This window comes from Palaemon carinicauda, chromosome 40 (genome assembly GCF_036898095.1).
Source record: "Palaemon carinicauda isolate YSFRI2023 chromosome 40, ASM3689809v2, whole genome shotgun sequence".
NCBI classification, from domain to species: domain Eukaryota; kingdom Metazoa; phylum Arthropoda; class Malacostraca; order Decapoda; family Palaemonidae; genus Palaemon; species Palaemon carinicauda.
In genome coordinates this window covers 65070429-65086531 of record NC_090764.1, presented here as the reverse complement: position 1 = coordinate 65086531, position 16103 = coordinate 65070429, and the positions used below count along the sequence as shown (strand labels likewise).

Genomic DNA, 16103 nt, shown 5'->3' with positions numbered 1-16103 from the left:
TAATGATTTCTTACCTGTCATCAAGAACTTGGTTTGCAATAAATGGCAACAGCAATGGGATAGTCAAGATGGCAATAAAATGCGAGAGATAGCAAATGACATATCTCCTTGGAGGTATAATATGATGCCCCGAAAATGGGAGACGTCTCTTTGTCGTCTCCGTATTGGTCACACTCGGTTGACACACGAGTTTCTGCTGAAGGGCCAACACCAACCGTATTGTGATGACTGCTTAGTACCTCTAACAGTAAGGCATTTGCTGACCGAATGCCCCAATTATAACAACTTGCGGAATAGATATTTGTTTGAGGCTCGAGGTGAGGGTGGCAGGTTCATCCTTGCCAAGATTCTTGGAAGTGATGTGTCCTACCATGCAAGTGGCATTTTTAGATTTATTTCAGAAGCAGGTCTTCTGAAAAATATTTAACTTTTATTACATTCAACTTTTATGATTTTAATTGAATACTCTTTTATTTTTTATTTTATTTTATCTTTTATTTTTGTATACATAAATTAAATGTTACCGGCGTCAATGACCTCAGATGTCAGGATGCCTGAAAACTTTAAATCAATCAATCAATCAATCTTTTGAGTTGACAATTAAGTATTTAGAATATTGTGTAGTAAAGTCAACACAAACTAGTTGTCTCATCTTGCTTAACACAACAGTATGAAAGCAGTGTCTGTAAGAATGTTAACAGAGTCTGTAATCATAAGATATTTTCTTGTTTTATTCATCTGGGGCAGTTGAGTACAGGCATTTCGCTGTTCTTTTTTGCATATGTACAGGGCCATAGCTAAGGGAGTAGGGGGTCCCTTTTTTAAAATACCTCCAGGCCTCCAAAGAAGGGTCATAGAATAAAAGTATGTAAGCATACGTTTAAAATTACCAACTCCCTAGGTTAAGGGGAAGGGGGTCCTCTCAATTAACTCAACTCTCCAGGCCCCCAAATCTCTTAGTTACTCCACTCCATTTGTATGAAATGGCAAGTTGAAAAAGATGAAATAAAGGAAAATCCTCATAAATATCAAGATTTGTCTTGGTAATTAGATAAAACATATGAAGTTTCATTACTATTCACTAATTGGCACCAAAATTAAACTGATGGTAAAGTCCATATTTAACCATTTGACCTTTTTTGGTGATACTATAATCGGAAAACATCTTCCATCTGTATTCACAAAGTACATTAACCGTATTTATGTCTTGGTAGATTATAATGATCTTTCGTACCTCCATATCTACAATACCATGATCTTTCCTAATTTTAGATCTATTGTTTTTAAAAAAAAAAAAAATTGTCTGGAACAATATCCCCAACTTAATTTGTATCAATTGTAAAATTAACTATTCAAGAACACAGGTTATAAAGGAAATGCTGTAATAAAAAGATAAACTGTTTAGTTTACAATAATTTTTTTTTCTTACAAAAATAATCCAGTCAAATTGGTTATCCGCGAACAAGAGTTAGCGAAGTGTCAGAAGGCGTTATATCTTATGGAGATAGACAAGTACCAAAATAGTTAGGCAATTATATACATTGAAAAGCTTAAAATTAAACACCAGAGTAACAAAATCCACAATATTGTCAAGTCCTGAACCGTGTAGTGCCGACATCACCTCCTTTGCTGTCCACTTCATTAAATTCATCATGGTACATGGGCATTATCGTAATGTTCCTAGTACTGTAATCAGTGTTGTAATAAAATTGGAAAAGAGTGAAAACTTAATGGTCTTTACTTCAAGTTTGTGAATGAAAAAGTTAGTTTTGTGAAGAAAAAATGTTTCTGCTTCAAAATTTATATCTCAAACCGTGGAAAGGCCAATACAGCACTGGACAATTTTGTTAGGAAATGCAAGCCTTAAACGTTCATCTACAGAAAATACGAAGAGGAAAATGGGTTGATGAGGAAATACTAGAAATTGGAAAACTATATTTTAAAAGTTTTTAATATAATAATGTTTCTAGTGTGGGCTCTATTAATTTTTGGAAAGTGAATAATAAAATGGAAGCAGTATGAATACAACAGAAAGCTCTGTTGTTATTAATATAATCTTTAAAAAATATTCAGGCAACAAGAAATAAAAGAAAAGGTATTGCCATATTGCCTTGATTGTTGTCTCAAATGCTCTCATGTACAGTATTGTGCCTAAATCAGTTGCCGATAAATAAAATCCAACCGAGTTGAATGACGCTGAATGCCCTAGAAGTAACGAAGCCTTAATTGCCATTGCGATCACCCTTACCAGCGCTTGCAATCTCCTCACTAGACTTCTCCAACTTACTAAGCAGAAGATTCCCAGTAACTGAAAAGTAAACACTCATAATAATAATCTATGAAGTAACTATTTCTTGAAAACCCAAAGAAAATATTTATAGGCACTACACCGTTGCATAAAAAAATTCCATTAACTTTTTACAAGTACAGTACAGAAATATTTTTTTAAACCAAAGTGCAGTACATGAAAAGTACATTAGTTTAATCTTAAACAATTTAAACAGTTTCATCGCGGCACTTACCATCTTGCAAGTTTCTAGAGACAAAATTTTGTTATCAGTTACAGAGACAATAACTCACAAGAATTTTACTCAGGAATGACATGACTAAAGTTGTGATTTCTTTACCACCAATCCAATAACGACCTTATGGAAAAAGGAATCTTCATTACATTGAACTGAATTCCCACAGTAAAAAAAAAAGAAACCTTACTAATAGCTCTTCTAAAGAACTGAAGATCTTTTTTCAAACACCTCTCGTACTACAGGTCCTGTTGAATAAAGCTTTTGCAACAACAATTGCTTTCATTCATAAGAATGAGACGGAAACCATAAAATACAAATTTAGCCTTCTTGAAACTCACCAACACCATAAGCTCTGATATTGCAGTTACCTGGTACTTTAAGAAAAGTTAGACCATTGTTTAATATCTTGACATTTATGTATTCCTACTTTATATTTGTTTTTTATCAGGGACCATACCTTTACCTACATTAAAGTCAGAACAAGGTCCAGTGTGCTTTAAATGTGCTTCTGAAAATAAACAGTGATTCCATTGAAATATTAAAATATTACAATTTACTACATTGAATTATTGATCCAAATCGATATCATTTCTAATACTCCATGCATACTGAACAGTGAGTGTGTTGAGGGCTAAACTAAGATGTTTATCTTAGAGCAAAGAGAAAGTTGCATAGGTTTTATACTTTTTCCAAAAGTAATATATTGCAGCTGTAGAGTTCTAGTTAGAAAGGAAATTGTAATAGGAAAAACACACATGTGGCCCATTCTACATTAGACCTCTAATTTATCCCAAACCTTTCAATCTCGGCAGTGTACCTACGGAAAGTTTTCGGGGAAAAGTGCCACTAAAGAACGTGTACTGAATGCATCCAGAAGTCTTGATAGGCAGAAGGAAGAAGAGCAGTACTAGGTGTAGTGGTAGTGTAAGGACTGACCGCAAATGGATTTCATCAGCTGGTGATGTCAGCGGAAGTGACGCGACCTTAAGAAGTTCAATTGATAAGGGTTGCCACTCTGAAAAACGGAAAGGAGCCCTGAACAAAGACAACCAGTTATTTACAACAGAATAATTTCCTCATCTCATTTGACATTCAGTAAAGCTCTCTCTTATTAAGGAAGTTGATTTTCTTAAAACATTCATACGATTAAACGTGAGAAATACTGTATTGCTTTATGGTACAAAATTATAGTGATCCAACTTGAAGATGGAACAAATGAACATTTAACATAGCTAACTAATAAAACTTTTGTATACGCTGGACCAAAATGAAAATGCCACATATTGAGGATCTTCGGGTATTATAGTTGAAAGGATACTGGATAATATTTTGCTGGAGGAATTACTCAATTAAGCTTCAGAATCTACTTTTTACTCATGAAAGTTTTCAAGGAAGGTGAGCTAAACCAGAATCATCTTCTGAGATAAGTAGAGAAACAGCGTTTTGTAACATCTTGAGAAAACGTGATAAATAGGAAGATGAGGATACCATAAAGAAACTGTAAACCTAATACAACGTATTATTAGAGAACCAAAAATATATGATAGAAAAAACAATAAGAAAAATTATTGCAAATAGACATAACTGTTCTATAACTGCTACAAACTAAGCTTAGAATTCTGAAATAAGGAAAAAGTTGTGGTGTCCCAAGAATAATTAAGATGATATATTCTGTATATAGTAAATTAGATATGGAGCAGCCATTAATTTTATGTGGCCCTTACATATCAATTTGTATCAATAACACTAGTGTATGCCAATGAAATCAAAGCATAAGATTCCATTTACTTTGCTACAATTATTTTATAAACAATAAGTACCTTTCTCACCTCACTTGCATCATTCCCATCATGATATTACATGAAATAAAATAAAGATTATTATTATCTAAACAGATTTTATCATGTCTTGATACAGTGAATAAATTGCATGCCAAACAGAACTTTTTTGTCAACATTAAAACCTGCAACCAGTCTCAGTTTTACTAATATCTTCATATCATTGGACAAACTAAGCTGCTAATAGCAAAGGTGGAAAATTTTAATTCATGCTATCAATGAAATGGTGTACTCTGGAAAGTTCTTAAAAGGTAGGCCTAAGCTTTACTATTGTTTTGTCCATTATATTTACACAAGGCAAAAATAGAGTTTAGAGATGTTGCAAAAAAGAAAAAAACAAGTCCTTGTTTGATCGTCCCAACAATTCCAAGTCTCTAGACACAGAGATGCAGATATCATTCATTTGGAAGAATTTGGTTATTCCCTGCTTAACTGATCTGCTAAGGTGTTTGATTTTCCTGGTTTAACCGAGGGGATGGACTGTTCTCAAATTCGTCCAAATCAATAGCAGTTCTGACCTGATTCCCCATTTTCAGATAAGCTAATGCTGTCGTGTTGCCGAAATACAATTCCATGCACTTTCTTATTACCAGTAGCTCCTGAGCCAGAAAGTTCCAGGCAAGTGATATGAAGAGATAATTTGATATGAAGAGATAATCCTCGCATCGTCCACTTCCCTGACAAATGAAGAAATTTTAGAGTTGCTCCCCATCCCTCCTGTGAAGCACCAGTGAACAGACAGAGGTCTGGAACTCTCATTTCAAGGAAAGTCCCTTGGATAACCAACAGGGATAGTCCCACCGACTCATTTTTTGAAGTTGGTTTCATAAGTGTCCCTTTTTATTCCCAAAGAGATGGACTTGGTAGAAACTTCTTTAAGGTGACCAGAACTCTTCCATTTCTCAGTAACCTGCATAACAATACTAGCTGACCTAAATCCATTCCAAACATGTTTGAAATACAATAAGTTTCCTAAAAACATCAAAATCAGGATCCTGTCATCATGATGTAACTGATCATCCTTTGCCAAAACTTCAAAGTATTCATCTAGTATAGGAAGACTTGTGTTACAAAAACCATACAGATGCCCTGCCATTACTGTCATGGGATGATCAGAGAAAAGAAAGGGACCCAATCGTCCTCTCTGACCCAGGATAGCATACTTGCTCGAGATGTAGGCTTTCCCATGTTTGATAAAATTGAGAAAATTTTATTGATTCATAACTGAAAGACTAAATGACTGATTCTCGGTAAGTTATCTTTTTCATTCTAATCTTTATGTCCTGTCCTCTTTGCATAGTTTAAATTTCCTGCTTCCTATATGTTCTCATTGCTAACATCAACTTTTCGGCAATGACAGATAAATAAATAGTAAAAGTTCTATTAGTATAATTGGTATTTGAGTCTTTGATAAAACAAAAACAAAAGGGATTTTGACGAAGGAAAAATCTATTTCTGGGGAGAAACCTGTGACGCCCGGTGAAAAGGGTCCTTCTTTACACTTTTCTAATATAAATCTTCCAAATATACTAGAGAAAGATAAAAGCATGGAATGCAGAGGTTACAACCCTCGCGCGATCACCTTGTGGGTGTCGTGTATTTAACAAGGGCGTGTAGAAACCACTATTCACAGGCTGTCTTCCATTTAGATAATCCCTTCATCAAAGGGGAGGGCCGTGACAGGCCCTAGAGAATACAGTTGGACTACCCCACCGACACCTACTACTCGCGCTCTCCAGGTCATCCTTCTGCTTTGGACTTGCCCGCAAGTTGTAATATTTTTGTGCTCGGTGTTTTTGCAAGTGATTGTCGTTAATTCAACATGACTGACAAATACTGTACAGTAATAACCCACCCTAAGTTGTTAATTGGTTTCAACAGATCAAATGTAAGGCAATTATTTTATGAAGACTGGATTTTTTCACCTTATAAAGTGACTTAAATGTTTTCAATACACATACAGTAGTGAACACAAAACAGTATGTGCAACCTGCTATCATTATATAAAAACCAGATATCTACATTATTAAGCTACCATGTGAAGTACATTACTGTACAGTACAGCACTTTATCATTATTTTACGAGGTAGAAACCAACATAATCATTACTTTACAAAGTAGAAACCAACACAATCATTACTTTACAAAGTAGAAACCAACATAATCATTACTTTACAAAGTAGAAACCAACACAATCATTACTTTACAAAGTAGAAACCAACATAATCATTACTTTACAAAGTAGAAACCAACACAATCATTACTTTACAAAGTAGAAACCAACATAATCAAATATTTTACTAAGTAGAAACCAACGTAAGGTCAGGGAAAAATAGCATAACATGGATTTCTTTTTGTATTCAATAATTAAGGATGAGCGATGTAAAGTCGGAACAGACATAGGGATATTAGTTTATACCTTAGAACAGTAGAAGTTTTTAACTTTACACGTCAGTGAAAATTCCAACTGATTTTGGAAAATTCACATGATCTCTGACTGCTATATTAGCTCTACCAAACACTTGAAGGGTGAATCTGAAATGGATTTCCTACCAGCAAGTAATCCAATTAAAATTCTTCATTTTATCAAAATAGGAAAATTACCTATTGGAAACTTCCCTGCCTGGCGATCGCTGGACTGGGGTTTGATCCCGCTCAAGCTCGATAGTTTCTTGTAGTGTTTGCAACCTTAGAATCCTTGTGAGCTAAGGATGGGGTCATACTAGCCAGGGCTTTGACACTCTCCCTTGCCTCTACCATTCATGAATGGTCTTTAAACCTTTACCGTATCTCAAGAACCAATTATTTGTATCTAATTTTATCTAGTTTCATTTCAAACATTAATGAACCAGAAAAAATAATTACATTATTATTGTTTGAATAACAAAATGCCTTCAGTCTAATAGAATATTTTCATGAACCTCCCAAAATATTCATATTGATTCTTCTCCAGAAGCTTGTTTTATTGATATTAACCACCAAAAATTTTCTATTTACTTTCTTTTAAAAAGATACAAGCCCCAGTAAAGTGATGAGACAATCTAGTGGATAATTGCACTGTTAAGTAGCACGCTAGGAGATATCCATTCATCAGTTTTCTCCATCACAACTCTCGTCAAGATCTCCCCTCCCAGATTGTGATAATTTTTATTGCATTCTTATTTAATACCTACTCATTTGGTTTGTATTACTGAGCAAGGAAAGCCTTGGCTTTCAAATAATCCTTGTGAGGATTACAATATCCAACTATTTTTTTTCGTGAATTAGGCTCCTAGTTAGTGTTTATGGAACAGGGGAATATACACTGGACAGGAGTGAAGCTTCTATGTTGTAAACAGAACAGCTGCCATTTGTTACTCATAATGGCTAAGAAAACTCATTTTATTTGAGTAGTTATTTTTTTTATAGAGTTGATAACAATATGACATGCCAATGCTTTCTTACCAGCCAAGTTAGTAATCAACCTGTTTAGGTTTTAAGTTATTTAACTTTGTGTGTTATTCTCAAAGGCCAGCTGGTCTTCTCTTGTGGGTGGTAAGTCTGACTTTACTGCCCAGTTTCTTACACTATCTTAGCTTCCATAGTTGGGTATTGTGGTCATAGTTGCATAGTGTTCCTTCAGTAAGGGTTCTGATGTTCATTGCATCTTACAGAGTTGAGTTTCTCCCATACGAGTCTCAATCTTCTTGAATTACTTTATTCCTTTTGCAGCTCAACCCTTGCATTGCCACAAATCCTAGTCACTTTATATGACATCTAGATTGTAAGGCAGAAGACAAGTTTGATAGCTGGATCCTTAAATCCCACCTCTCACGAAAGTAAATGCTCTTTAAGAATATAGTTTTAATTTGGGAGATGGCATTTCATGTCATAGATGCTTTTAACCCTTTTACCCCTAAAGGACGTACTGGTACGTTTCACAAAAGCCATCCCTTTACCCCCATGGACGTACCGGTACGTCCTCGCAAAAAAATGCTATAAAATTTTTTTTTTTTCATAATTTTGATAATTTTTTTGAGAAAATTCAGGCATTTTCCAAGAGAAGGAGACCAACCTGACCTCTCTATGACAAAAAATTAAGGCTGTTAGAGCAATTTAAAAAAAATATACTGCAAAATGTGCTGGGAAAAAAATAACCCCCTGGGGGTTAAGGGTTGGAAATTTCCTAATAGCCTGGGGGTAAAAGGGTTAAAAGGCTTATATTATTATCAGCTCAGCTGGTTGGTTACATCGTGTGATCACTCCAGATGGCAGTGCTTTTTTGTTCGCTTACAAGCTTGGCCACTAGTTCATCACTGGTTTACTTTAGTGTGGTAGTTTCTACCACTCTTGTTTTTATTAGCCTACGAGTCTGGCTGTAAAAAGACTTGAAAATTATATTGCATTCTCTGTATTTAGGCTAGTTAAGAACTATAATTAATAATAATGAAACTGTTAATTCTCAAATTAAATAAATCCCTATTCCTTAGGAGGTTTTTTTTTACATAAGCTAGACATTTTGACTAAGACTCTACATGTGTATGACACTAACATTACCAGTTGCAAACAAGATCAGTGTTAGGACATAATGCACTGGAAGTCATATGATAAAAATAACTTATTACAATTTTAAGATTGGTTCTGATGAGGCCTTATTATCAAAATATTCAGAAACAGATATTCCTAGATCATTCAGAATATATCTCTCAGTTCCTTAATTTCGTGGTGAATAAGAATTGTCATATGGCTATCGCTTTCAATAAGAACACCTTGGTCTAAAGTTTCATCAAATTATTCAATAAGTTTTAATTAAACTCGGTCATTTGCATGTACTGTATGTACAATTAATCAGCTTCTTATTGGGATTTAAACACCATTAACTTCTTTTGGGTAGCTCAGAAACCAACTTGAATTTTATTCAGAGTAATAATATATCTTTGTATACTAAATTTGTTAATATTGTATCATTTTATACTAAATATGTCAATACTATATTTGTTTTGAATATGTTAACAAATAATAACAAAATCTTTTGTGGTAAGCTAATGATGCAATTATATTAATTTTTCAGAATAATGACCTTGTTGATTATTCATTCTATCTATAGTAGTTAGGCAATCCTAAATAAGACAAAGATCCACAAAATTTGTTAAATTTCTCTTTTATAAGATACACCACAGAGGGAAAATCATTAGCAAGAAATAATTAATCAGTTACCTAGCACAAACTCTATTAAATAATTTTCTTTTGTTTAAACATCTATGGGTGCAAGAAAATCTACTACTCTATCCAATTACAATGTTAGGCACACTAATCTTCTCTGTACATTTCCAATTTTACTATAAGGAATTCCGAAGCACACACACTGTACTTGATCACAAATCGTTTTGAGAGAGAAAATGTTTTAACACTAAATGGGAGCTGAATAAGAAACTTTTTTGCACTAAAAACTAATAACTAATTGGGTGTCTATAAAATTAGGGAAAACTGAAAAATAAGCCATCTTAGTGAACCATTAAGAGAAGAAATAGAAAAAAGTAGTACCAGAATTTCCTTTAAGTAACTTATTTGATAGGTTACATTCTAAACCCAAGTTTACTCAACAGTTAGATTCCTCATCAGAATCAATGTCTTTTCTCCGTATTATCCTCCTTTCTTCTTTGTAGTCTAGAAGAACCCTCTAAAAAGTAAAAACAAACTTTCCCTTTTGTTTACAGTATTTCCTACAGAAACCTTTGCGCCTGCACTAGACAAGGGACTCATTTTGGCAGTAGAGGTACTAGCATATACATTAACAATGCTAAGGAAAACATGAGATATGCTAGTGACAAAGCCTACATATGAACGGCGCTCTGCCATTCGAAAAAGGATTCAACCATTAATCTTTATCTAAAGCTTTGCGTTATTGATTTTAGATTTCCTGTTCTTCAGGATCATGCCAATAATATAGCTATAAAGTGGTTGATCATGAGTGCCTACTTCAGCGAGTGGAGGGATTTAAGGAACCAGTCTACCAACACGATAATATTGTGATCCGAAACATTATGGAACCCTAACTTTAAGATTTATATAAAATCTGTTACTCTCTTCTACCAGAAGAATACAATACGACCGAACAACTTGCGCTTAAATTCGAAAGATCTATCTGAAGTAAATACGGTTATCTCCTTAGAAACCATAAGTCACACCATTAATATATTAAACAAGTGGTTGCTCTTGAGCGCTTATTTCAGTGAGTGGAGGGAATTTAGGATTCAGGCTTCCAACTCCATCTTCTACCTTAGAATCCAGTGGTCTAGAAAAAGCAGACTGGATTCCGGAACGCAAGGGTTTCGCAGTAGGGGGATCTGAATTAGATTTAAAGTGCGAGGCTTTACAAGAGGCGATCAACTCCTTCATGCGCTGTGCCCTGTTAGAACCCTTACTGGCAGGTGTATTGAAAGAACTAGGCAAAACTTCAGGAGTTAGGCTAGGGTTCAAAACTAGGTAGGTTAGGCAATATTCTCTGCCTTTCATCCAAAGACTCGCTGGCCTTCTTAGATTGAACAAAAGAAACCAAAGACGGCAATATCTTCCGAAGTTCATTACTATCAAGGCTTGAAATCTCATGAAAGACTGGAGTGGCATAATCATCATCCCCACAATAGAGTAGTCTTCTCTGGATTTCCCCCCTGAACTAAAGTTAGTTTTCTTTTATATTTGGAACTTTAAATGTGGTCAGGAACTATTATAACATACATTTCCATAAATGGAATAGTAGGGGATTTTGCATTCCTGTCCATGATTATCTAAATCACAATACCGTCCCTGTCATGAGGCACAAAGAGCATGATGATAATAATAGCCCAGAAATACAGTAACTCACTTGAAAGATCTTCACAGTGATGACTAACAAATATAGAAAACATCCATTATAATCATTAATAATATAAATAAGACATGCAGTATTGTATATGCTACACAATCTAAAAGTGGTAACATAGTGTCAACTAATCAATGCCAAGTCAACAAAAATAAAACAGGTATGATATACCAGCTATATTTTCTCAATGCTGTACTAAAGGCCTAAGCCTACTGAAAGTAAAAGAAATGGGAAATTTTTGGATTTCAAGGGCAAATGTTAATATAAGCCAACTTTTGAGAGAGAAGCAATATAAATGTCAGGGAAGGTTCATAGAAATTATAAGTGCATTTATGAAATTATCTTTGGTGTTGCTTTAGTAACTAAATGTTAGCTGCCACATGGGATTGTTTTTAAATCCTGGTCAAAGTTATAGCTATTTTAGCATAATCTTCCATATCCTTGAGTTTAAATTATTATTTTAAAGGTACTATACAGAACACAGAACTATACATAACTTTTGTTTGTTTAATGAGTGGTTAGTCCTTCCAGGTTTCCTTCAGAGATAATTATTCACATTTTTGCCAGCAAGTTTATGCATATCTGATCTAAATTATCTTCATTCTGTGAAAGACTTCTACTCAAATCCTCAACATTTGGTTCTCCCTAAATTATTTTTTTAAGGAGTACTAGTTAAAATTAATTAGAACTAAATTTTTCTACTAACTTACTCTTTCTTGTGGCCTATTTTGAATAATAGTTACGGTTTTACCAGAAAAAAAAATATCCCAATATTTAACAAATACAAATATTCTACAATAAAGATTCAGCTATATTTAATTTACCATATAACACACTAACAGACCAAAAAAACTGTAAATGATAAAAACCACTGTAGAAGAATAAAAGCATCTTTAGAACAATACTGTAGAATAACCTTTTTTCATACTATGCTCAAATTTGCCTAATGCTGCATAAATACAAATAATCAAAATCCAAAAACAGAAATAGTAGGAATAATAGAATATCAAGTTTGGATTTTCATTCTCGCAATTTATTCATAGGGTTTATTCTTATGTGTGATGTGGAAACTGAATCAAGGTACAAGGATGAGACCAACAAAGGGAGCTCATGAAAAATAAACATTAGAAAGCAATGCAGTTGGGGCAGAAAAAAAAATACTGCAAAGAACCTAATGTCATCCTTGCCTATATGAGTGAGTTGTATTCAATTGTGCTCAATTGTAAATGAAACTTTTGTAAATCAAATTTCATTCAACATTTACTAAACGATACAGTTACGTTTTAATTGATTGGAAACTCGCCCATTCCACTGGCGTACACCACACCAAAAATATTTTGTGCCAAATATGATTACAGGTACTTTATTTTTCACAGATATCAAACAAAATGTCCATCTGTAATAAAACACACAAAAATAAATACATAAAATTAAAGAAGCTCAAAATTACCAGTTCCAATACCCTGAGAGAATCTTATATGACTATTAAAACAAGAACTGGGATTACAAACAGTATTACCTCTGATAAACCCCCATGCAAGGCCCAATACATGCAGGATCCATTAAAAAGTAAAAGATGCAACTGGAGCATGTAATGTATAGGAATATATTTATTTTTGAGTTATTGTTTATAGTTATGGTAACCATTTCTCATGCCAAGATTTCATATGTGATACAAACTGGAATTACTCACAAACTGCTGGGTAGTCTTGAAATAAATTAGGTTTTGAAGTGCAAACACTTTAAAATTTCACAATCACCGGAAGTTCTATGCCCTTGGATAAAAAACAGGTCCCCGTTCCCTTTTACGGAAATCATTGTGTCATTTCTATTATTAAGAAACTTGAGCTTTTTTTTTTTTTCAACTTAAATTATTCATATTTGCTGCCTAATATTCTGAACCCAAAACACCTGAGGGGCAAAAAGGCCAACAACACATGTACAGACCATTTGGGACATTTATAAGTTGCATAATCTCTGGTATTATTTTATGAGAATATTGGGAAACTGTCATTAATTTTTAGGCAGAAAAATCATTTCCCCCGTATGAGCGCTTACTTTTTCATATCCAAAATTATCCCGCGTACAATACAAATCTACTGTACAGAGAAAACTTAAAAATTGTTGCCTGTATAATAAATTTATCATTGGTATCTGCATAACTATAAAGCTACATATATTTGCTGTCTATCTCCAATATTTGCTTGTCATAAATATTCAACATCCTCTTACAAAGATCCACAATGGTAGAGGTATTTTATCAGAAAAGAATCCAAAACACATCATCACAGTAAGGAAAGATGGAAGATGACATTTTTAATCACGCTTAACTCGCAATACATATGAAAAGTGCAGAAGTTAAGTATGGTTAAGTAAACTCAATGAAAACGGGCAATAAAATTATCCCACGTTTAATCAATACAGTATATACAATAAATACAAATAACTGCACTAATGGGAAAAGCACAAGTAGTTAATAAACAACTTGGTAATCATTTAATTGAAATCATTTTGAGGACACTGCAGTATTTTTCTGCTTGTAATGTAACTGATCTCTCCAAGCCTTCATATTTAAACAAAACTTTCTTATTTAGTCCTAAAAACATTTTAGATTTCTGTAAACAGTAATGTTTTGTGGCACACAAGCTGATTTACATATGCTATGAATTCTAAATTATGTACACTATCTTATGATAGTGAACTTCTATTTTAATGTTGTTAATATTTTTATTATATTGTATTTTATTTGTTCACTACTTCATATATCATTTATTTATTTCCTTTCCTCCCTGGGCAATTTTTCCCTGTTGGAGCCCTTGTGCTTATAGCATCTTGCTTTTCCAATTAGGGTTGTAGATTAGCTAGTAATAATAATAATATTAGATGCCATCAGATATCAAGCTGATACCCCTCTAGGTGTCTTGAACTAAATTATATACTGGATTAGGAAGATTTTAAGCTACATGTTCTAAATTGATTAATAAAAAACCTTCACTGCAAATCTTTCAAAAACTAATACATAGACTCAAAAGGCCAAAAAATCAAAGTAGGCAAACACCTTTAACCTTGCTAAGGCACTTCAGACACTGAAAATCTACCAACTTGACAGACCCAGCACCAACTACAATTTCTTCTAAAGCCTATTTGTATATTGAAAGTGATATTGAGACCATCACGTCAGTGCACATTTTTTCCATAGGGGAAAATTTGTTCTCAAACTGGTTCCTAACCCTACATTTTTCTCAAATAATAACTACTAAGAAAAGGCCCCTGACCTATAAAATCTTTATCTGAGGTTCAAGATGAGCAAATGCTAACCTACCTTTTTTGTCAATTTTGTAGGATTTATCAAACCTATGATTACTGTACATACATTTTGTCATATGAAATTTAGGAAAACTAGAAGACCTTGAATAATTGGAAGAGTTTATTGGTGCTCCAGTATAGGGATAGGAGTAGGATGAGTTAAATATTTTATATGTTGTCATTAGATACATAATTACACCACTAATAAGTACCATAATTTTATTTTAAGTTTCATGTCCAATCTTTTGGTCAGAATTTACACCACATAAACAAATAATAAAACTAAGGATATGTCTTCTAATTCCTCAATCTCTTGGAGATAAATAAACTAACACTTCAAACCATAAAGCTTAAATATATTAATTTTCTATTTCCAAAAGGAAAGGCAAATGAATGGAAAAGAAATAAACCATTTATGACATCTTAGAAAATATCAGTGTTAATTACTAAAAACTGTATTCCATTAATGATCTCTATAAAAAATATTTTTGAATTCATCACTATAATTGGAGCACAGAACATTAAAATATCCAAGTAAAACAAACCATGGATCAATGTTAAAATCCAAATGGTGGTAAATATATTTTCAAACATTTACCAGACAATAAACTAAACAAGTTACAGTAATCTCTTGCATATCTGCTCCTTTTCTTGTCCCACTTGCCCACTACTACATATATTTTAATGTAAACCAATACTCTGTCTTATCCTCACTAAATGGGGAGTGTGGACTGAGAGGCAGACTCTAATTGGCAGTGAATAAAATGCCTTAGCCTGCAAAAAGTAGCCAGACACTAAGCGTATGCTCATGAAATGATCAATGAGATATTGTACAGTATGCTGATCGGCTTATTTGATGATGAGAGGGTTTAGAATAAGAAAGGGAAGCAATTGACTTTGGGTGCCACAGAAGTAGAATGAGAATCTCGCCAAGTATCAATCTCGATTCCGCAGCTTTTTCTCTCGAGTGTAGTTTTGGTTTTGTGAATGCAACGTGAAATAGGTTAAGTGCCGATACAGATGAACTTGTGGTTCTTGAGCTAGTATAGAGCCTTTTCAATTAAACCAAGGCCCTTTGTCTTCAAGTAAGCATACACAAATGTCAAATTGTTGTCAGAGATAGAGAAAGAGAGAATATTCCATGTTTTATAACTATTATACTTTGTATTCATTATTTGATACTGTAAGCTCGTATATTGCAGTGTACAGTACATGATAGTGTTAAAATGATTCTCTCCACTATATATATCATTGGTCATACATATAAAGGAGAGTGAGGTGTGTATATTATAGAAAATGAGAACTAAAAATTTAAAGAAAGGTAGTGTGTAAAATAATGCGGTCACACTGTCCAATAGTAAAATGTAATATTTTTATATGTACCCTGTAGTATGTTCTTGAACATTATACCCATCATTCAATATATATATACACATAGCCACATATTGTACATTCATACAATACATAAACTAACTATTGATTGGTTGTGTGAGTACAGAACTATTGGGGTTTTGGCAGCCTACTGCAAGAAAACTCTCATGTATAATTATTACTTCTTTGGACTACATGTACAGGATTTACATTAGTTTAAAC

At 33.5% G+C, this 16103-nt stretch overlaps 1 protein-coding gene across 3 annotated transcripts in view; it reads right to left on the bottom strand.

Annotated features, from left to right (window-relative positions):
- Window positions 1–1323: 1323 nt before the first annotated feature.
- The window catches only part of LOC137631828 (8-oxo-dGDP phosphatase NUDT18), a 296217-nt gene continuing 281437 nt past the window's right edge, over window positions 1324–16103 (bottom strand). The window contains exons 8-9 of one of the 3 annotated variants that reach the window (XR_011041950.1): window positions 3462–3540; window positions 1324–2308 (exon numbers count right to left, since the gene is read on the bottom strand). Coding sequence is in view for 2 of the 3 variants with exons in the window: in XM_068363834.1 (XP_068219935.1) it covers window positions 2287–2308 (22 nt within the window). In the remaining variant the exon portion in view is untranslated. Of the gene's footprint in view, window positions 2309–3375; window positions 3541–16103 lie in introns of those variants that run through there. The other 2 variants (XM_068363834.1, XM_068363833.1) reach the window with 2 other exon arrangements.